This window comes from Rhipicephalus microplus, chromosome 1, assembly GCF_043290135.1.
Source record: "Rhipicephalus microplus isolate Deutch F79 chromosome 1, USDA_Rmic, whole genome shotgun sequence".
NCBI lineage: Eukaryota > Metazoa > Arthropoda > Arachnida > Ixodida > Ixodidae > Rhipicephalus > Rhipicephalus microplus.
The window spans coordinates 209,063,686-209,087,787 of record NC_134700.1 but is presented as its reverse complement, the minus strand read 5'-3'; the positions used below and the strand labels follow the sequence as shown (position 1 = coordinate 209,087,787).

At 49.0% G+C, this 24,102-nt stretch overlaps 1 protein-coding gene across 4 annotated transcripts in view; it reads right to left on the bottom strand.

Moving 5' to 3' along the window:
• Positions 1 to 24,102, bottom strand: part of LOC142804884 (disks large homolog 1-like) — a 110,022-nt gene that overhangs the window by 47,644 nt on the left and 38,276 nt on the right. Inside the window, exon 1 of one of the 4 annotated variants that reach the window (XM_075891151.1) lies at positions 3,538 to 7,316. The exons of the other annotated variants lie outside the window; for them this stretch is intronic. Within the exon in view, the coding sequence (XP_075747266.1) occupies positions 3,538 to 3,774 (237 nt within the window). The 5' untranslated portion in view covers positions 3,775 to 7,316. Of the gene's footprint in view, positions 1 to 3,537; positions 7,317 to 24,102 lie in introns of those variants that run through there. 4 annotated transcript variants of the gene reach the window in all.

Here is a 24,102-nt window from a genome sequence, read left to right as displayed (position 1 = left end):
GACAGAGTAATCCGGCAATATCTAGAGATGGGTCACGCGGAAGTGGTGCCTAAGGATACTCCTCGGGATCGAGATCACACCATATATTATATGCCACATCGGGAAGTAATCAGAGAGGAATCGTTAACTACCAAACTGCGTGTAGTGTTCGACGCATCGTCACACACCCAAGGTGTGCCATCCCTTAACGACTGCTTGGATAAAGGAGTGAATCTCAATCCAGAATTGCTGCAAGTCCTTCTTCGCTTTCGGTGGTACCCTGTCGCCATCAATTCCGACATCGAAAAGGCATTCTTACAAATTGAGATACAGGAAACTGACCGAGGTGCATTCCGGCTTTTCTGGTTTGACTCTATTTCCGTCAGCCAACACCATAAGCTCGTCGAATGGCGCATGACACGGGTACCGTTTGGATCAACGTCAAGCCCTTTCTTGCTCATGGCAACTATTCACTACCACAAAGAGCTCGCTTCTACATTAAAAAAGGCATTTTATGTCGACGATTTATTGGTGGGTGCGGAGACATTCCATGAAGGTCGGCGCATCTATGAGCAGTCTAAAGCAATTATGAAAGATGCTGGCATGAGGCTCAGAAAATGGAAGACCAATGACCATCAGCTGCAGAACATTTTTGACAACCAGGAGGAGCAAGTAGAAGGAGTCTCCGGAGAAGCAGCTGCGGTCTTGGGAATGCAATGGGATATAGGAAATGATCGCTTCAGATTTTCTTCCAAGTCTGTGGCCCAGTATTTAGTGGCTGGCCAGCTCGACACGAAACGTACGCTACTGAAGGTTGCTTCTCCAATTTATGACCCACTTGGCATTATATCGCCATTCACCATCACTGCGAAGCTTTTGTTTCAACGCCTTTGGGTTTTAGGCCATTCCTGGGATAAAGAACTGCCCGCGGAAATCAAGACGCAGTGGGCAGCCTGGTGTGCAGATGTAATACAGCTCGGCCACATAAAGATTCCGCGTTGCGTGAGAGACGGACTGCATGGAGCACTTAAAGAGGCTGAACTGCATATATTCGTCGACGCCAGCCTGAAGGCTTATGGAGCATGTGCCTATTTGAGAGCATTTGATGAAGGTAAAAACTCCGCTACCTCTCTGATAGTAGCGAAGTCAAGAGTGGCACCTATTAAGACATTAACGCTTTCAAAGCTCGAGCTTATGGCCACGGTAGTGGGAGCCAGGTTGCTAAAATACATTTGCTCCTCGTGGGATTTCAAGCATTTCCATTGTGTCATGTGGACCGACTCCATGATCACACTGAGCTGGATCCGCGGAAACCATAGCAAGTGGAAACAGTTTGTAGAGCACAGAGTGACTGAAATAACACAAGTTACGGAAACAGCGTTATGGCGCTACTGCCCTGGCGAAGACAACCCGGTGGATGTACTGACTATAGGTATACCGATAAGGACTTTACGTGCATGTCGCTATTGGTGATATGGACCTGAATGGTTGTCCCAGCAAAAATCAGGCTGGCCTCCAGAACCGAACTAGTGCAAACCGATAAACGAAGAGGCAGATATTGAGACGCAACATGTATTTCTTATAGTGTCGTCCAGAAACTTACACCTGGTGATCGATATAAGGAAGCATAAAGACCTGCAGAAGCTCCTGCGCGTCACCACCTGGGTCTTTCGCTTTGTGAATCGATGCCGTGGACTTCAAACTTTGCTCAGCGAAACAATTTGGGCACGGGAGCTAAGCAAGTCTGAAATGTTTTGGGTCCGATATGTTCAGCTGGAAGTATTCGCGAAGGACGTCGAACAACTGCAGCTTACACACACTCTCCCCAAACAGTCTATCCTTGTTGAGTGAAAGCTCAAGACGGGAAGTTTTCAGAAAACCAGTGCAGAGATTGTACAGACTAGAATTGAGCGACGCTACTGGGGGGCGGGAGTATGTTGGAAAAGAAAAGGAATAAACGTGTGCAGGCTAGTACTGCAAAAGAAGAAGAGGAAGTTGAAAACGAGAAACGGCGTTCGGTCTGGTTTCTTCGCCGATCGGTAGTTTTCCTTTACAAGGTGTATTTAACAGTATTAAAAATAGTGACGACGTGGTCCTGTATAGTAATAGCACGCAGCTTCCTACTCGGTCAATTTTCGATCATTCAGATAACACGGGAATAAGTTATACATGGACATTCGCTGTGGCTTGACACGAACCTATGAATTTATTTTGTGTAATACGTAGTTGCCTTTATCGGCTCACGTATACTTCAAAGATGATATCTCACTATTCCAAACGCAGAAGGCAAGGACGTTCTGAACTGATACAAGAACGTTGCAGAGTGTTGCGACCGCGGCGCAATTCTTTGCTGCAAACATAGTTTTCCAAGTCGCAAGGCCGTTTGAAGTCATGAAGTAGATGTTTGGCCAAATGCATGCAACTGTATAGCACAGCCACACCTCTGAACTGTCATGCTTGTACCTCCCATAGCCATCTTAGATCCTCTATTCACTCATGCAAATAAATATATGCCCCCTCCCTCTCTTGTCGCATTCCTCCACTAATTTTGATTTCTTATGTCACCAGCTGGGCTTAGGCGACGACGGAATAAGCTATAGTGGCTTAGGTGTCAGACCTGTTTTTCGGTGTCCATAGAAGTAGAACCAAAGCGAGCCTGTACAATCGGGGATCCCAGGCAAGCCGGCGGTTCCTCCGACCGTTTGAAGGAGCCGCAAATATCATAAGACACGCCACGCGAAGATCTGCGGTGGTTGACGTTTGTAAGGCCTTTCGTTTGGGTGACCCAGAGTTCTTGCTCAGGGCTACAACCCACATCTGACGCCCCACGTTGGGCGCCAATTGTAAGCTCAGAGCCGGAGCTCAGGCGGAACCTTCAGAGAGGACACGGAAGCAGCAAACGACATACACATTGATTGATATGTGGGGTTTAACGTCCCAAAACCACCATTTGATTATGAGAGACGCCGTAGTGGAGGGCTCCGGAAATTTCGACCACCTAGGGTTCTTTAACGTGCACGCAAATCTGAGTACACGGGCCTACAACATTTCAGCCTCCATCGGAAATGCAGCCGCCACAGCCGGGATTCGAACCCGCGACCTGCGGGTCAGCAGCCGAGTACCTTAGCCACTAGACCACCATGGCGGGGCAAACGACATACACATTTACAGTGCAAAGCGCAAATGCAGTACGGGACGTAGGAGAACACACAAAGCAAAGGACAGGCGCTGATCTGTCCTAGGCTGAACGCACCGAAAAAGGGCAACCACTTCCGCCGGGACGACTCCTTTCCGCAGGCATAAAGACAGACATTTGTCTTGTAGCGTGCGTGTTCTTCTATGTCTCATACTGAGCCTGAGCTTTAGCGTTATGAACCAACCAGCCCAGCAACAAATTCTCTTGAGCTACGTCTTCACTCGTCCCAGGCCACGGCTAAACTGATTCCCCCACGGCGGGCCCAAAGGCGCTATTCGTTGTCATCTGCTTTCTGTTCGCTGTAAGCTCCTCCAAAGTAAGTACAGCCCCGCGCGAAGCCGTCTCAAGATTGGAATACTCACCCGCCGGCTCTTCCGCGATGGTATGCAGCAAGAGCATGAGAAGCGCGTCCTGGGCGGCGGCTGTACGGCCTCGTAGCCGCGGTTTTCGTCGTCGTAGCGCTGCTGCTGCTGCTGAAGCAGCCGCTGCTGGGCGCGCAGCTGGTGCTTGCGCCGCCGCCGTACCTTGCTCGGCATGGCGTACATGTAGCTGGAGAAGCGACGCCGAGAGTGACGCACGATGGACACCCAGTCGATCATGGCGGTGGGTGGACACGCACAGCTATCGACGAGAAATGAAGAGAACGTCGCTTTCCTTCCCGCTGAGACGAGCGCCCGTCTCACGTGTCACGCACAGAAGCCCGCACTCTGCGCCGAACGAACCGAACACATTTCCCGCCGGGCGACCGACAACATCTTGCCCGGCGCACTTGTGTACAGCACTCCTCCTGGTTCGGGGATCCGATCGCAAATGTTGTCTCGGCGGTCTTTCTGCGGTGCGTCTCTTTCAACACACCCGGCGTCTCCCGCCGGCGCGAAGTGGGGGCCGAACACTTCTGCGACACTTATGTCCTCAACATCCAGACAAAGGAGGAATAGCACTCACTCTGCACTTCGCCGCGCTTGCCGAAACCAATGTGCGAAGCCCTTGCTTACAGGCCCACAAAAGCGATTCCGCAATGTTATTATTACTGGGCGAGAAATACAAAAAAAAGAAGATATGAAGCACCTCCTTTTTTTTTTTTTTCCTCAAGCCCGCCTGTGCGTGTGCTCGGCGTGGAAAGACCCTCTTCTCTAAAGCGGGTCGTAGACGTCACCTCCGCGCCGACGACTGCTGTGCGAAGAAGTCGCCGCATCCAGTTGTTCCACTTGTACGATCGCTTCTCCGGCTGACATGACGTGGGAAGGCAAGGCGTGGCCACGCCCACTGGAGGACATCTTCCGATGGGGCAAACTCCGAACGGCTACAGGTCCCGTTTCGAAGACACATGCGGCGCGACGTTATCGCACGATTCACCATATACGACACGTAGAACGAACAACCGAACAGGCTCTCAATTCTACAACACGCAAAGGAACGTACGGCGTATACAGCTGCAGGGAATCACGAGCGAGAAATACAAACGAGTTGGCAGAACCAAAAGAAAGGCGACGTCGGGAAGCGCTGTACGCAAATCTACGCAACAGGCAGCACTCGAAGATACTCTCGCAAGTGGATCAAGAGCATTCCGATCCCTTAGGCCGAAAGAAAAGACGGACCAAGTGAGTCGCAAAGAGAGCCCTCCGCAGTGATGCTGGAACTACGCCAATCAAATAAGCACCTCCAATAAGCTTCCTAACGCGGGACGACGAGCCAGCCGATGGAAACGTCCGGCAATAAATGACCAAGAAAGCATCGCTCGGGCGGGCAAAGAGAATTTCACAATCGAACGGCTTTGTCTTTTTCCTCTTTTCCCTAGAACAGTGTATGCGGCGTTCAAGAGAACACGGAGCGCAGCTGCAAGGTGAACGCATTCCCTGCGATTGTCATCGTCTCGGAGAAAGGCGCTGTTGAAGCAAATCGTGAAAGAGCAGACCTTACAAAGAGAGGACAGCGAATAGACACATACACGGCACACGCGCCGTTACGCACGAGGAAAAAAAGAAAGAAACGCCTGTCACGACCGGAGCTTGAATGAAAATGCTACTTAGAACGAAGCAAGAGTTATCCTCTTAAGCCCAGCACGAGCTTAAAATATGGCGACGTTCTAGGCGCTGAACCTCTCGTAAACCTGGGCTCCGATTTGCATTTAATTAAAAGAACGCTGTCACACCAGCGCCTGGCGGAACGGAGCGCGCCCGCATCACGGCAACAGGGGTGCGCGTCATCTGGCCAACAGCGCGAACACCAAGCGGTATTCGGGAGCCGCGAGGATTAATTATTGCCGGAGCAGCAGTTACGGGATCCCGTCATTGCTTTTCGGGAATGAGCACTCGCCTGCGCAAAGCGGGGTTGAAGCTGAACACGGCGAACGCGGCGCAATCGGAGAGCTACAAACAGAGACGAACAGAGCGATGGTTATGAACGACGCTGAGCGTTAATGTTACTGCGTGAGCAACAACAGCCAAAGAACGTCTGAAGAAGGTAACACGTTGATCGGGGATAGCACAAAACGAGTATTCACGATAGTATTTCGCCTCCACAATTCCCAAACTACGAAGTCCATGCAGCACCAAACTGCAAGGTCCATATCAGAAGCGGTTCATCCGCGAAATCTTTCGGGCGAAGTCGCAAGGACAACGCATGGGGATGCGACCAGCACGCAAATCGCAACAATTCGCAACGAAAATGCTGCAAATAGAGGACACTCAGAAAAATACCCGGTAAACGAGAAATACCTATATAGGGGAGGACTTAGCGAGTTTCGCACAACTTTACATTTGGCGGCACCTGTTGCGACGAATCGGGGAGGTTTCCTGTGCCGGACAACCGCGCACGAGCCCAAGTTGGGAACCGCAAATCGCTGAGGCACGCGGGAAAGTGCCCAGAGTGGCACTGTAGCAGCCGACGCAGTCCGCCAGCGACGAGACAATAGATTACGGTAGAGGTGGAGCTCTCGAGGGCCCCTTATTTTTAGGGTCCCACGGCGAAACCACGGCGACGTCCGGCGCGCCGAAGGGCGACGACGCCGCGCCGCTGCGGGCCAACAACAAAGTCGTCCGAAATAGGAACGACTCCCTCCCGAGCGAGCTTTTCAACAAGGACGGACGCCTCTCAGAAGGCGCACACGCACGGAGTATAAAGGAAGAGGGGGGTCTCGCTGCTAAGAGAGGGCGACTGACTGACAGCTCTCACGACGCCGCCACCTCTGCGTCGTCTCCTGGCCGTCTACCACCGAAGGAGACGCGCCGCTATCCCGCAAGTCACCGCGCGATGTCTAGTGAGATAAAGGGCTTCTGGCGCGAGCTGAGTCCCGTACGAAACGCTATCTCAATAGCGGTGCAGCCGAACCACGGTACGCTGCCAAGCATATAAGAAAGAGCAAGTGGTTAGCGGTCAACTCTCGGTACCCCGGTTACCTAAACACTTATGGATGAGCAAGACGCGCACGTGGAGGTAAATAGCACGACAATGCTGATGACAGTACCGGCACACACACACCAGCACACTCAATCGCACTGTAGTGGTACGCGCACAACCGCACAACACACATTACGCGCACACATCACAGCAGCCGATTGCACGCGAAGCCACGTGGGTGGTCAACAGGAGGATGAGGACAGCTGCTCCTCTACTTGCGTGTTGATCGGAAGCGCGGTGATGACTCCGAGCGCTCGGAGTTCCGTCCGACGTACACCTGGCGACGGACACACCTGTCACTGCGGGCACGCAAAACGAGGACCGCGCGCGCGCTGACTTTTCGGGAGAAGGTAAACACTGCCGACCGATCACCCTTCCCCGGCCACGGGGCACAAGATTCGATGAAGGAGGACACCGTGCCGTGGCCGGATCCGCGGGAGGAATTGACAAAAAAGCGTCGATCAAAACATACTCGGGAGACGGTGTCGTTCGCGTCGCCAAGGCAGCAGAGGGGGAAAAAAAGGGAGAAGAGAGAGCGCGCGAGCAACTACCGCCGCACGCTGCGACGCAGCAGCAGGCGGCCGACGACGCGCACAGTCGTACGTCACAATGCGGCCACGCTGAGAAACACGGCCGCCTCCGGGAGACCCCGGTCAGGGCGCGAGGGACGGCGGCCGCGATGCCAGCGCCCCGCGTCACAGCCACGGGCGCTTCCAGAAATACTCACTGTTGCCGCACCCCCCCCCCCCTCGCCTCTTCCCCTCGCTCTCATCTTCCGAGCCCCGAAAAGATGGAGATGAGCTTTCTACGGTAGGATGGCTAGCCGGAATGCGTGCGTAATGCGCGGACTCGCATTCTCTCTGACATGCCATTCGTACATACGTTTCTATTGCTCTTGGTCGTCCGCTGCGTCGCTACGAAGCAGGAATCTCTGTGCGAATACCTTCTCCGACAGAGATAACAACGTTCGACACTTGTCAAACGACAGCCCATTCCCTGAGCTATAAGCATAGCATATATGTGGACAGTTAGGATCACCTGTGAAAAGTCCACGGACTGCTCGAATGCTGCATAAGCGACTGACTTGAACGACAACATTGTGTTCTAGTTAAAAACTGTAATGTTCACACACGCAGTCACATTGTAAGCACAAATGTGTGTTCGCCGAACTGGGTGCATTATTAGAGACCGGGTTAGGTGTGAGCGCCGTAAAACTTGCACCCCACAAAGTACGTGTAGCCTCCTAACTCTGTGAACTACAATCTGTCCATGATAGGCAATGAAGCAAGAACCGATTAATTTAGTCCAAGCACTTGGGCGAAAATCGCACTGTCCAACTAGCATACAATGCGTACCGCTAACCTTCCGCCACCTCATGACGAAAACATATCTTGGGTAGCGGGAAGAAACGCGCGTTATCAAATGTAGGACGGCAGCTATTCAAACAGGCAAGAAAGAAAAAAAAAAGGATGTGGTTCTCTCACATGGTAACACACATACGCACGCCCACGCACACGCACGCACGCACACACACACACACACACACACACACACACACACACTTACAACACTTACAACAGAACTGCGTTTCAAGAGCCCTGGTGTGAAAGATTACTGCAACAATTTAGCAGAAAACTCTGTTTCGTTAACTTCAGCATCCCAGGTTCATTAATAAAGGAGACTGTCAAAATTGAATTCGTGATTTTCCCGCTAGAATTTCCGCACATATCATATGCGTCAAAGCACGGATTTCAAAGTGTTTTTTCCCGTATTTTAGCCGCACTGCCTCAGTAAGATTTCCTGAAACATAATAAGCTAAGTCTCTGGTTCCGTCAGATTAATATGTGCTTCTTCTTTACCCAATAAGAAATATGCGGGAGCCATCAAGATCTATGACGTCAGAGCGGCTTGTCGCGGATTCACCAGCACCTTTTTCCATTCACGCATCTTCTCGCGTATCAAGCGTCCTCGTTCTTTTGGTTTTGTGAAAAGGTAGTTTACCAAAAACCAGAGTACTCCTTTTGATTATTCATGTATTCCTAGAGGTGGCGCCTCCAACAAACAGGCCACATGCACGCAGCTCACGATGCTGGCCACCCGGCACGCAAATGGCAGTCTTCGTCAACATCACCCCTCCGCCCCCTTTTCTTTCTAGATAATTATGTTCATAAGCTATTAAGACGAGAGTGGTTGCATTTTTTTTTCGTGAGACATCACCTCCGGTCACCATGTATTGACCGCGGAATAAACCCCCTTATTTAAAAAACGGTGTTTAGATTTACGTCATTCTGGATACCAGTGTCGACATGTTTCTCGAAAGCTGACGCCAAACCCCATTCAGCGGTAGCCTATATTTGAGATATGAGAACAACCTTCCTTCATATGTCAGCGCACGTTAAAGAACCCCATGGGTCTCGAAATTTCCGGAGCCCTCTACTGCGCCGTCACTCATAATCATAGGGTGGTTCTGAGACTTTAAACCCCGCACAATATTTTATTTTATTATTAGTTCTTCATAAGGCAACGTTATCTCGCGTTTTATTCAGTTCCCCCCCCCCCGCGCCTCTTATCGGCAGACTAAGCTTCGTGACTCCGGCCCGCTAGCGTAGCTGAGTTTCGTGGCCCCTCAACCAACACAACATCCCAATTACCTATAAAAAAAGCGCGCAGCGGATGACGCACCCTTGTTGAAAAAAAAAAGAACGTAAACAGTTTCAACAGAACACAGGGCGCTCGGAACGCAAGCACGGAACAACAAGGCGGTTGCTGCTGCAGCGACCCCGTGTAGCGGTTGCAAACGCACCCGCGAGGCCTCCCTTTCACCGACACACAACAGGTCGTCGGGGGCATTTTTTCGCTCTGTCGCGTAATCGCACTTAACCCTCCAGCGAGAGGCATACACTTGCCCCGCTTCCCTATCGAACGGCCCCTAATAACCGGCCTCCCCCACATTCCCGCCGGCGCGCGCGCCGATGTAGTGCAAACAGGCGAGAACATGAAAGGCGAGGCCACACGCACAACGGCCCGCGGCAAATCTAGCCGGCATACGGGCGCCTCACGAGAGTACGGTCGACGCAGGAGGAAAGGGGAGGAAGACTACGCGAGGAAGCGTCGAGAAACCACGTTGTCTCGCCCCGTTCCGCTTTCCTATCCTCTTCCTCCTGCCTTCCCCAGCCACCAAAGCGTCGTGCTTTGGATGGCTCGAACCCCAGGGACCGGTCAGATCACACTGCGCAACACACGCACGCGAATGTTTCGTCCTCCTTCCCTCCTGCCTATCAGTCTCTTCGACTCCGCACTGTCGTCGAGTAGCGAGCGCCCGACGTGCGCGGCAAACAAGCGGAGGTGGGACTTTAGCGTCAATCAGTGCGCCTGCGGCGCACCCCGAAGACAAGAGCGAAACACGTCATTAATGTTGAAAAGCGTCGTTGAGGACTGGGTGAAAGTACCGGGTGATAAAAGAACAGCGAGTAACGCTCAAGTGTGCGCCGACGCAGAACGTGAAGTGCAGTCCCAATTTGTCGCGAGACAACAACAAAAGAAAATTTGAATAGGACACCCCAAGAACGTCGCTGTAATGGTAAATCCACTTTCGCGACTGGTTCCCACTGTACCGCTTCAATCGACACCAATTTTGCAGATATTTCCTGAGTTGATGGCGCCTTAAGATGATCGAATAAGTTTCCGCCAACACCCGAGCAATGCGTGCGCCCAAGCCATCGGATTTTATAACGGGGAACGGCTACGAAAGATGCGTTGGGAAGCGCTCACGAAACCGCACGAGGTACACAAGTGGCACGTTTACCAATTGTCGGCCCCTTCAATGAGAAACGCACGAGCCTTGTAGATAGAACGAAGCATAAAAACTCCGGCGTCGCGTAAAATTAAAGTGATTCAATGACACGCCTGATTAATCAGGAGAATCTCGGAATAGGCTTGTCGGTTCGCACTAAAGAAAAACCTTCAGTGTGAACAGACTTGAACGAAAAGAGACGCTCAAAAACAAAGGAGCACTCGCTTTCAGCACGTTGCCACAGCTGATGTCTTCCATGTTTTATTTAGAAGTAATGAAAACTGAGAATTCTGTTTACACTTTATTTAAAAGAGTAAAAACTAAAATTGAGAAATGTTGGTTTCATTGGAACAATGGCGGCAAGAGAGGCTTTACGTGTGCGCAACTGACGCACTTCTTTCCTTCTTTCTCTCATTACTCTTATTTCTATTCTTCCTTCTTTACTTTTTTTTGTTACTTCCCTTTCTTCCGTCTTTCTTCCTTCCTTAACTCATTCTTTTTTCTTACTTCCTCCTTTCTTACTTCTTGCTTCTCTTTCCTTTTTTTTCTCCTTTCTTTTTTTGTTTATTTCTCTACCACTCCTTGCTTCCTATTTTCCCGTTCTCTTACACCTCACTTCATTTATTCTTTCCTTCTTTATTTCTTTCCTTCCTTCCCACCTTAATTCCTTGATTGCTAGCTTGCTTGTATGTCTGCTTGCTTTTTTCGTTTCCTTTCTTCCTCCTTCGTCCTTTTTGTTTCTTTCTTTGATTTCTTCTCTCCTTGCTTCCTTCCTTCTCATTATGCAATTCTCCTTCTTACCCGTTTCCTATCTCCGCGCCGGTCATTGGACCGCTATCCACGTGATTAGAACATCCCCAGGATATGAGGACGTCTGTGCGTGGAGCCATCTCTCAGCGACAGCAACGGTGTCCTGCCACAAATGAATGAGAAATCAGCGAGAAAAAATCTTATCTGTTGAAATAAGCCAACTATCAAAAACCACTCTAGGATACATGCAGCAGGAACATACCGGAATACTTTGGCGAAATTTCAGTATCGCACAAGCGTATGGCTTTCCAAAACTATTGAACACCGCCCATTGGAAATACATGGAACCTTATTGTAAAATATCAAACACTTTGAGAAGCCACGCAGTTTGAAGTGCGACGCTCTATTTTTAAAAGAATCTTCAATTAAATATTTGCTGTGTAGAGCCGGGGGTGGTTTTACAGCGAAAGATGTTATGGACCAAAACTAGAACCACGCGCGGCGCATAGTTGACCACCACCGCCGCTGCCGGTGTTACGTTTCAAGGACACAGTGGGGCTCGAACCCGAGTCTACTGCGTGCCAATTCAGTATTATACCACCGAGCCCCACCGGTGCTTGGGACTCGTTCACAAACTTGCCTTAGGCAGGCTTGATGTCAGGAAAGGAATCGCGTCAATATGAGTAATAAAGCATTTTAGAACAGCAAAAAAAAAAAAATAGGCGTCGCAATATGCGAATAGCGTAATGAGTGGGTCGTCAAATGCTCCAACCTATCGCAAAAGCTTGTTTTTCATCACCTACTAACTGTGGCGCATACCCACTTCAGGCATGATTTTTCATCGTCGTCATCCACTGCATTTTAAAAAATCGCACAAAATTCCTTGCAAGTGTTTAGCGGATACAACACTTCTCAGAAAAATGACGAATGCTGGTCTACTACAAAGAAATTATTATTACTAATGCCATAGTGGGTACCCAGCAAGTATGCTTGTAGCAGTTACCCAATGAGTGTTTATTAAAGGCTCTGAAAGGCCGCTCTTATAGCTTCCGCTGTGACTGTGCTGCGCCTTCCACGCAGGCCTGGCGTTTTTTGATAACTAGATTTTTTTCGCGATATTTTATTTTTCGCCCACTGCCTCAGTTACGGCAGGCCACCGGCGTCGCCGACTATAGATCGCGCTACGTACAAATGTCCCCTAAATCCTGGTCATGCAACAGTTCACTAGCTACGGGCAACCACAACGGCGGTCATGCACTTCTGTCAACCTTCCTTTTCCAACTATGGCAACGTGAAACAAGTCACCTCGAGAAAAGAACAGATTGACATATCAGGAGCGGTTCATCACCAACGAGCCCACGATCGAGGCAGCATCAATTATCGGAAAACCACGCGTACAAAAAAAAAAGCTTGAAACCGGCGCGTGTTTTTTTCTTTGTTTTCTTTAGTGCGATGCCACCTCCCAAACGTGTGAGCATCACAAAATATTAACTTTATTCACTACAAGGAAGATGCCGCGTAACGCCTATTGTATCGCGAAACACAGAGTCAAAAGCCGCTTACTTGAAAGTGAAACAAGGGTGGAGGCAAGCATGAGGGGAATACGAGGTGACAATGTCAAATAGAATCACAGCAGGCGGATGCGGCTCAGCAGGCGATTAATGAAATCACTCCGCGCTAAAAGCAGCCTCAATTAACGCTCAGAGGCGCAAGGTTTTTCTATGTCACCTACGCCCCGAGACGCGCAATGCCAACGAACTTCCCGAACCCACTTTCCTATTATTTTTTTTATTCTACTTTAGCAAGGCAACAGCTCTTCCCCGCGTCACGGTTCCTTTTCATTCTCTTTTTATTTCGTTTCTTTTTTTTTTTTGTTTCTAATGCAGGTTTATACCTTTGCGCAGCAATCTGAGCTGCACTCTCTTTTTTTTCTTTTGTTCGGAAGGTGCAGTACTTTGTCCTTTCATCCAATTATACCGCACTTAACTTTTGGGCGTAACGCTGCTTTAGGCTTATGCGAGTGGACAGCTATTGGAAGAAAGCGGCGGAGCCAGGAAATAAGTCACGATTCAACCCTCGTTGTGCCGAAAAAGTAATAATGACAGAAAATACCCTTAACCATTCGGTTAAAGCATTCCGTTTAGTCAACCATGCTTTTTTAGTCAAACGTAAAGCTGGTTTAGCTTTATTGGTTAGCTTCCGTTTAGCTTTCTTTACTGCTCGCGTGTTATTCTTCTGCTACATCCCTAATCCAATCCTACTGACGATCAGCTAAACTATGCCACCACATTGCCCTGCACCTCCTTGTTCGTAGGGAGAATAGTATCTAAAATAGAGTTACCGCCATCTCTTTCTTTCGTAGCCATAAAGTCCAATTCATTAAGGCAGCCCTTCACAAACCTAAACAAACGTTAAACTTGCACGCTAAGTTATCGCGTAACCATGTTATGCTTTTAATACTGATTCATGTAATTCAATTATTTGTACCAGAGGCGGGAAACCACAACTACGCGTTTTAAACAGAGTGGCTCTCTTCCAGCAAAATCAGTTACATTGAAGATCCTTTGCCGCGGTACACAACAACCCAAGAAGAAGCACGCTTTACAGGGGGTAAAAAGAAACACGGTAAGCAAAACTGTGTAGTGTGCAGTATTAAGGAGCGAGAAATGTAATGAAACTCTCTTTACCCGTTTCCCTTCAACGTATTCGCAGCAAAGGCAATTTAGTGCCTGTAAAAAACGCTTTCATGCGGCTTCGTTCTTTTTTCTGTTACTGTAGTTACACATTTATATTATCGGTACTTTTTTCAGTTTTTTTTTTTATTATAAACTTTCACCGTTGGGTTCGGCGCATTGACAAGTAAAAAACAGGTAGCTCCCAAAGGCGTAATATTGCTAAATTACCTCTGCATGCTGGCGTAAACTATCACCACTTAAATAATAGACAAAGTATCCAAGCAAAAAATGTGGTGGTGTAGCGGTTACGGTTCCAGCCTGCTGACCCGAAGGTTGCCGGTTCGAATCCGGCCACGGCGATGACATTTTGATGGAGGCGAAACGCTAGAGGACTGCGCCATATCAGTGCCCGTTAAAAAAAAAACTAGGTGTCGAAAATTTCAGAGCCCTACATTAGGGCGTGTCGCATAATCATATTGTAGTTCTAGCACGTAAAACCCCAGATATTATTTATCATACCTGCCAAGTTGAAAGATTCTCAATCCGGCAGATTTCCGCAACGATGTGAAAGGGGAGGGGGGGTGTCACGCTGATTTATTCGCCGGCTTTTTTTTTTGTTTTCATTGCACTGAAAAAAAAAGACATCACGAAAAACAGAAAGAGAGAGATGAGGGGGGGGGGGGGAGTCCAAACAACTCCGCAAGCGTAAACATCGCCGCAGCGGTCTTATAATGGCTTCGAGTAGCCGACTACACGAGGGTATGGTTTCCCAACTAAGGTGCGAGTCTCAAAGGGAAAGCACAAATACTGCCGAAATTTCGCTTCATCGAAAACAACTAGCAGAACCTCTTTCTGTCAGAACAACTTGCGTATGTCTTCCTGGTACACACGTGAACGGACGGGACGCCAACGCCTCCTCTATTTCCTTCAATGCCAGTGCAAAGGCGCGCTTCTCAACGGGAGCCGTCGGTCCGCCTTAATTCGGGGAGTGGTCGTGATGCGGCGCTGTATGAGGGGTCGCACTGCTCGAGTCACGCGTGCCTCCGAGAGCTTTCCCCCGAAGATGCGACCGAAGTGTTCCCCACTCCAATATCGTGCGTCTGTCAGATTTGTTCCTTCGGGCTCCTCCTTCGTGGCTCGAAGCAATGCCGCCGCTGCATCACAGCGCTCTCAAAGTCTGCGCGTGCAGTTGCGTTGCAGTAACGCTTCCCCATTGGTTGCCCGCATAGCGCCGCAAAGGAGGACACGCTATCTCAAACCACCGTATCTTTTACAGAGCCAGCGTGACAGCCAGCATTATGAACACGAGGGATGCAATACAGCACCCCACGGATGAACAAAAAAATTACTTCATATGATTTCCGTCGGGAGGCGCTACATGATGGGCTCTCTCCCCCATGACCGCAAAGCACTCACGAAGGCTAGGTGTTCAACGAGAGCAGGAAAGGACTGGAGGAGAGAGTGGTGAACGGCTCGATCGGACGCATCTGGCTGGCATTCATGAAATGGAGGAGGCGCTGCCGCAGCTGGCTGCTGCGTAAGCGCGGATCAAAGCTTTGCTAGGCTACTATATTCTGTGGATAGGAACGCCAAAACGCTTCTATCTTTTAGGAGCGAAGCTCCTTAAGGCGTGGGCTGTGCGTTCCCTGTATGTAGCCACCTCTCGTGGCTACATACAGGGGACTACATACAGTGGCTACATATAGTGGCTAGCGTAGTATTACGCTAGCCACCGCCCGATCTAAAGGGTACAGCCATATCCATCCGTCCATCCGTCCATCCATCCGTCCGTCCGTCCATCCATCCATCCATCCATCCATCCATCCATCCGTCCGTCCGTCCGTCCGTCCGTCCATCCGTCCGTCCGTTCGTCCGTCCGTCCGTCCGTGCGTCCAAAAGATGCAAGATGTTATAAACTAGACGGCGGTACGTGTAGTTGATTATGAAAGATGCGAGGTGTTACAAAATAGGAATGATGCCACATATGGCGCGTGTCATCGTTCGATATAGTGCGGCGACGTACGCTAGGGGGAGCGTTGCAATAAAATCGAGTGGGCAAAATGTACGGAGGATTCATGGTTTACCAGGTTTACCTCCGGAGCTTCGCCCACTCATCATCATTCACTTCGTGGATATGGCGGCATTTTCTCTTTTATCTCTTTCCTCTTTTTTTTTTTCGTGTTCATTGTCTTTAATCAACCACTACGTTAGTCGCGCGCCCTCAGAGCTCATAGATCGCTATCGCCTCGCCGCGACCGCGGTTTTGTGGGCGGCGGTCGCGGCAAACGGTAGTTGAGCTTTCAATTCGAGCGCATTGACTGCCTTTTAAAACTATATAGTTTTATACTGTCTGTGATCACATTCACCATGCTTTTGTCCGCATACTTTGCGGAAAGCAGCGTCGATCGCTATGACTGGTCGAGCGTTGGACACGCAAGCACTTATGGAGTTTGGTCAGTTACGTCGTCGCCACAAATGATTGTGTCAAGGGCGACCGCGGTTCCGTCCACAGCGGTCGTGGCAAACGACAACCACACACACTGTAGTAGACGGTGCTTGCTCTGGCCGCGCGCGTACTTCCAAAGCTTCGAGCACGCTGCTTCTCGGCCTTCACTCGACGGCTGATTGATTGATTGATACGTGGGGTTTAACGTCCCAAAACCACTATATGATTATGAGAGACGCCGTAGTGGAGGGCTCCGGAAATTTAGACCACCTGGGGTTCTTTAACGTGCACCCAAATCTGAGCACACGGGCCTACAACATTTCCGCCTCCATCGGAAATGCAGCCGCCGCAGCCGGGATTTGAACCCGCGACCTGCGGGTCAGCAGCCGAGTACCTTAGCCACTAGACCACCACGGCGGTGCTTCACTCGACGGTTTCGGTACTTAAAGGGGTAGTGACACAAAATTTTTCCCTTATCCTCTTTTTTCGTCAAATGATAGACCAAGCCCCCGAGAGCGTAGAAAACTTACCGATAAGCGTAAGTGCACGCTGAAAAAAAATTAATTACAACACGCTTTTAAAAGGTAGTTTTGGGTCCTACTGTAGCCTGACGTCACAACAAGGTATGAGCAGCGCCGTCAAGCTGTAGTATGTGCACGCGCAAGTTTTCGTGACGTATCCTCGTGCGCGCGTCGTTTCCTGGATCGTTTAGAGCGCACCGCACATGTGGCAACTGTTGCAGATGGGAGGTACAACCTTGGGATGACATCACATTTAAGGCGCAGTTTCTTCGTCGACAATCCGAAGTCGGCCAGCAACTGCATGGTGTGCGTGTACACGTACGGAGTGAAGTGCAGCGAATAGGGAAAACGCCTCTCGGTCGGCGTCCAGTCCCCACCTAGGCCGCGGCGCACGAAGTCAACCCACGCTTGTCTCAAGCACGGTATCGGACGGCAATCGGTGGTTGCTCCTATCGTCTCCCCTCTTGACTGGCGCAAGATTTCACATGGCAAAATACAGGCGCCATGACAATAAATTCGAAATCAAGCGGTTTACGTTGCCCTTTGACAAGCGCATGCGTTGTATTCGCGTGCACGTACACTACTCCAGACGCTAGCTCGCTTCACAAGTACGCCAAGTGACAGTGACCGCCCGACCACACGGCGCGAGCAGACGATCGAGATGGCAACGCGCAAGCTGTCATTTCTTGTGTTTTTGGTGCTAGACGTCATCAAAACTTGCAAGACTGCTGCGTGAAGTGACCAGGATCAGTACTGTAGCCTAACGACAAATCAGTGTCGATGACGGTAGGTGCACCGCGAAAAAATTGACTTTAATATCAAAATAAATTATCTTATCAGCATTTGCTGAGCGTCACACTTGCTCAGAGCCGTCACTGTATGCAGGAGATTTGTATGGGAGAGTAAACTCACCACAAAAAAAAAGGTGTCACTACCCCTTCAATTTCATATCAACCCATCGCGATGAGGAAACGTGTGCGGAACATCCAAATTTAGATCCAATAGACACAGTGAAATTTGGCTGGAGAATTTAGATATCCATATCTGCCTGTTTCGCATAACTGAAATTCTGGTGTACATTTGGATGAACGCTTCTTAAATTCGTTTATAATAAAATGCGATCGGTAAGCAAGAAGCCTAGTTTGCATTGGCCTGCTTTTTTTTTTGTAAATGCGGCCAAATCACGCACAGAAATTTCAATTTCCGGGAGATTTTCGGAACAACTGTACAAATGTAAGCAATGGTCGAAATCCGGGAGTCTCCCAGTAAACAAAAATTGCCAGGTATGCATTATTATTATCATTAGGCGAAAAATATACCCATCTCTGTACATCCCTCGTCGAGGAAATTTTTTCTAACAAACGTCTATGAGGTTGTCGAAAATTCATAAGCGGCAACTACGCGCTTAAAATAAGCTAATTCATTTCAAACGACCTCCGTTGCCCTGTACGTTGTCCTCTGCCGCGAGACACAAAAGCAGGAGAAGCACGCTTTACAGGAACAACCGACTAAAACGAGACGGGGCGGATGAATAACAGGGGAAAAAGGGGGAAAATGTACACTTAAGGGCTCTTTTTTTTTTTTTGATGGACATATTATTAATGAGATCTAACAGAAAATCATGCCAAGAAAACTGTAGATGTTATATGAGGCACTTGTAATTTAAATGTGGAGAAACAAAAGTGGATGAAAAGACAACTCGCCGTGTGCAGGGTGCGAACCTGCGACCTACGAACAACGCGTCCGAGCATTGGACGCGTTATTCGTAAGTCATAAAAAAGTATCATCCCGCCCCTTCCGCCCCAGAGTTCAAAAACAGTATTTAAAAAAAGTTCTTTGGTTGCCCTCGGCCGCTTCCATACAACCACCTACGATTTAGCCTCCAGCGACATCGGGGACCACGGACTGCTCCACCGGATACCATCGGTGGTTTCAAGAGTCTGCCTAAGCGCGAGTAGCGTGATACACACGTGTAGACTGTTGTGATATGCATCCATGTCTTGGCACAGCTTGGACGCGTGGGGTGGTTTCGGCTAAGTCTACCCCGATTTGTTCCGGCTTTGCAACGCTCCCAGAAGTGTCCAGAGGCGGCGCCTACAAGACAGTCGTACTGCGAGTTCTTCAGGGCTAGCGGCGACCCTCTTCAAATCTTTTTGGGCACATTCGACTGTCTGGTGGCTTAGGAAGGGCTATTTGCAGATTAAGTAGCCCAGAAAAAGATGGTCACCTCTGCGCTGCTTTGTTCATCAAGGTACATCGAACAGTGAGCCGAGCGTCTGGCGATCAATCTTCGGGGACGTTTACCACGTTTCGCAGTGCCTTCACATCATTTCCCGCACAACAGCAAGGCAGCCACATCGATGAGTACACCGCACGTGAGACACTACGTCATTTCACTGTGCTAGTCTTGCCATATAATCGCATTGTGTCTGGTGTGGCGCTTCGTCCCTCGACGTGCGACGAACTAGGCGTGTCTTCCTTCTTTTCTGAATTGAGAAGGAGAAAGTGTTTGAGCTTCCCAATTTGGGGGCGGATATGAAGACGACAATTTCATTGGACTGTCCTGGACTCGATTGTTTTCCCCTGCAGAAAATCTTGGGAAGACCCAGACTTTAAAGGGTCCCTGAAACAGTTTTTTTTTTTCTTTCACATTCCGTTTTTTAGTTAGACCACTACTGGAGCAAATCATTGGCACCAGAGTTCGATCAAAACACCCATTATTAACGGAGCTACGAGTACTAAAAAAGTACCCTCCTCTTCCGCTCTGCCTTTAACCCGCAAATGCCCTCAACTTTTCCTCCGAGCGCTTGGGGCTAAGCTCCACCTTCTCGGCGCCTGCGTCACGATGTGGCGTGAGACCACATACGCGTAAATCCCGCCGCCGATCCGTAACCGGCAGTCTGTCCTGCACGTTCCACAGCCAATCAAATCAGCTGGAAACGATGACGTCAGTGGGGCAGGGCGTATCGCTTGGTGTATGGGCGGTTGAAAACGCGTTTGGCGGAGTCGCAGCAATCTGCAGCAATCTGGAGCGATTAGCAGCTTTAAAGTTGTAATAAATTACACAGTTTACGCAGAGAGCTCAAATCGGTCTAAATGACCCTTTTGACTTGGTCTACCTTTAAAACGCGAACGCCGAGATGCTCCAAGAATGTAATCATCATTCATGTAGTATCACGCTACCTTCAACATGTAAATTACTGTAGATAAACATTACCGTTATCAGCTCCGGCTTCTCTGCTCATCTTCTCCTCGAGACTTGGATGGCTCAAGTCCTGGACAAATACCCCCCGTCGCAACAAGACCTACGTTGCTCTGTAAATCCTGCTCTTCCGCCAGACAAATAAACACAAGGAGAAGCACGCTTTACAAGAACAACTGAATAAAATTAGAAGGGGTGGTCCAGATGAACAGTAATGAAGCTAAAAAATGTTCTGAGGCTGGACTTGAATTTACTACTGAAGCCTCATGCCTTTATCCCCATTCTACATGCACACTCTCTATCAGACGGAGAACTGTACTACTTAAAACACCTCACGAGCTAGCAAGCCGGTTTAGACGCTTGGTGCGTATCCAACAACGCTGATCATTCCCTGAAAAACCTCTATCGGGTAAGCTAATGCAATGAGACGTTTGGCGAGTTTTCACACCACTGAGGGCGGGTGTACTGAAGCCGCTGCTATCAAAAATGTCAATGCATATAAAACATAAACAAGCGGCTTGCAGCGTGGTGTGATTTGACCTCGTTCGTGTCTAACACAATCATCTTTGACCTACTTAAATGCTAGGAACACCGACTGGAACAAATACTGACACATGGTTTTTGTTGTAACTGTTTGTTGTCCGCGACTCGTACAGAGGCAACAGAAGTCCACCAGAAAATAGGAATTAGGCGTGGATTTCCTACAAACTGCAACACCCCACTTCATCATTTAGTTTTTTTTTTTCCGAAGTGCGTTTATATCGCTGTACTCCGTATTGTTTACTTTCCATCCCTCAGTTACCAGCTCCACCAACATGCCGAGAGCACCGTAATCCACGCTACATCATCCCGGTCATTCGAACGGCGCTAGACGTCGTGCGATAGGCCAAAACGTGGCTCTTCCGTTATTTTCATCGCCTTATCTCGCACGCTTTTCTTTATTTATTTATTTATTTATTTATTTATTTATTTATTTATTTATCTTTGCGCACCACGCGGCTTCAGAGGCGATATATATGAGCAGCCACGGCTTCTCTTAACGCCAGTGGCCGGACCGTTTCAACCACACCCGACGGAAGAAGGGGAAGTCCTAAAGAAACAAATAACGCTAGCAGGAGCCGGCGCTGGCACCTTTCGCCAAACAGACACGGCGGCGGTGGTGGCAGGTTTGCCCCTCGTGACTGCGATACCAAGACCGATGGGCACTGCGAACAAACTACCGCCTTCCAAAAAAAAGGGAAAAAAAACACCCCGTCTGCACAAAAATCTACAAGCCGAAACACTGTAGAGGCTCAAATGTGTGCAAGAGCCGCGTAATCAAGTTATAACCCTTCGATGCACCGCACGATATCGAAAAAGGAAAAAAAGAAAACTAGAATTAGGTTAATCGAGAACAAAAAGAATGGTTGGAGAGATACCAGAATACTGACGGCACTACGCAACATACTTGGCTTTTGATAGCGTTGCAAGAATGCGCTGAATAAAGAAAAAGAAAGGGCGGCATCCCACAGTTACGCGGAAACACTAGTTACTGGCATGAAACATCGCATCAAACATCGCCAATTTTCGGCAACAGAACGACGCGATTGTTTGAAGCATCCGCTTACGGAATGGCAAAAGTTGGTACTGAAGTCATCGTCATAATCGTTTGAGGACAGTAAGGCTCCTCCGATGTCACCCGAACCGGAAATCGCAAAAACTGTTTATATTACCCCCACTTCCAAGCGTGGGTAACGATGCGGGCTTCTTTTTCTGTCATGCTTCTTGGATGTGAGCGCGAAAAAGAGAAGGACGAAGTGAAGAAAGTACACACACAGACACAAAGCCCGTTCGCATCTTTAGCAATGCTCAACCAAATCATCAAGCTATAGTCGTGTTGATGACAAAATATATTTCAAAAATTTCGAACGCCAGCTAAGCACGTCCATACGCTTTGGAGTCTTGAAACTGAACAGGCAAAGGAAAACGAGAGTTTTTACACAAAGCCTATTTCGAATGTTACCTCTTCAGTTACCACCAACACACACACACAAAATACGTGATTATTTCCTTCACGCTTAAGATTGTCCGATCGTAGTCGGGCCGAAGCGAAAGACCACGCACGACTTAAACAACTCTAGTGGCGTACCCGGGAAAAGGGGAGTGTTCGAACAATACATAACCACCCACCCCTTTTCCCGAAAATGTTCAATTAAATTCGAACACGTATGTATACACGCACACATACAAACACACGTAAGAAATCACAAGTACACCTGCTTTGCGCAAAGAGCTGCAAGCACTGAACGCGACCGAGCACACTGCGAGACTGTATACGAACACCGGCGATAAGAGGCGAGGCGGCCAATGTAGCCGCAAATGCGAGCCCGCTATGCTCGGAGAAGGGCGCAGCCGTCTCGTCCAATTTTGACAACGAAGTGCCGACGGACTGGGAACGAGTTGGCCCCCAAAGGCAACACTGAGAGGAAACGAAAGATGACGAAGTGTTTCTTGCGCCTGGCTGGCAACACGGCGGCTCGACGCTCCCACCGCGGACGTCCAACATAAGTTACCGCGCCCCACTGCATCACTTCCCGCGAACGCTGGAGATGTGGCGCCACATGAAGTGGTGTTCCCGACCGGGCGACGCCACGCCACTCCGCGAACCGTCGTGCTCGATACCCACGCCGTTCGCACAAGTGGCTAATGTCGTTGCCACTTAAATCATTGTACGCTCGTCTCGTCTTTTTCCCCTGCTCTTCAGAAGGAAGAACCATACGAAGCCAGTCGTGTCCAGAAATAATGTTAGTGCATATTGGCTAACAATTGCTTACATTGTTTCCTTCCATACGTGTATGTGTTTACTTCATGCGACCGGTATACAGCATACAGATGGGCTTAAAGACACATAAAGACCGACAGAGCGCCGCATGCTGACACGTATTTGAATAACCACTCATACATGAATCTATTACACGAGTTTGATATGAAAGTACGTCGTTTTTTACACAAGTCTTTCCATTATTATTATTATTATTATTATTATTATTATTATTATTATTATTATTATTATTATTATTATTATTATTATTGCATGTGGAGCAGTCAAACTTAGTGTCACGGTAACGCTATAGGGCATCAATGCATTGTAAGCTCTATCACACACACAGCGCCTACTCCGTAATGCCACTGTACCAACTAGCTCGCACCCAGCCTCTGATTCAGCAAGCTCGCGCTTTGTCCTGTCTCCACGCAGGTACCACGGTCCCTCATCATCATACCTTCCTCTTTCTCTCCCTTTTCCACTTGTCTTCGTGAGCAGTACATGCTCTTTCAGGCTTACCTCTCCTGAAGCCTTTCTCATAATTAAACACCTCCCAGGGTCGTAGTCAGAAATTTGTTTGTGGGGAGTGGGGTGAACCTCCCCCCCTCCCCTGGCTATACCACTGGCTTCTCCTCGAGCTTTGACAGCGCTTCCACATGCAAAACAAACGAAGAAACTGCGTCCTCGAGTTTTCCGTTGCCCTAACGCGAAGTAAACTTCGAGCGAATAGACTGAAGAGGATAGGTGAGACACGAAAAGTCGAAAACGAGGTAAAACAAGGAGCTAGTCTGAAAGAATTACACGAAAAGTGAATGGCGGCATCGTTTCGCTCAAGTGCGGGGACAGCATACTCTTACGAGGAGATGATGATGATGATGCCTCAAATATGGTTCATACCAACTGAAAGAAAACGGCCAAGAATCGCTTACATAAGTTAATGAGACGTATTCAGTATTGAATATTTATGAGATCCAATGCATTTTTTTTCTTTTCCCTTGATTGCCCAGGCTTCGGCAGGCTACAGCAGCTCAGACCGCGCTCAGATACTCAGGAGATAGAGGGGAAACAGCTTGTGGTTCTCGGAAGCGACAGCCTGGCTCTCGTTTGAGCCTCTTTTTCGCGCTTAAATTGTCCCGAGTGCAGCGTGCAACTAGCCTAAGTTACCTTTCCCGACGGAAGTAACTGGAGAGATTATATTGCAGTAAAAGAATAGATGTATCTTTAAAACCGGATGAAGAAGAAGGAGTCGGGCGCTTCTACAAAGTCGGGCGATGGCCACTCGCCGTTGTTGTGGTCGGCCTTCACGTCTTAACTGCGCTTAAACCCGGGGGATGGTTT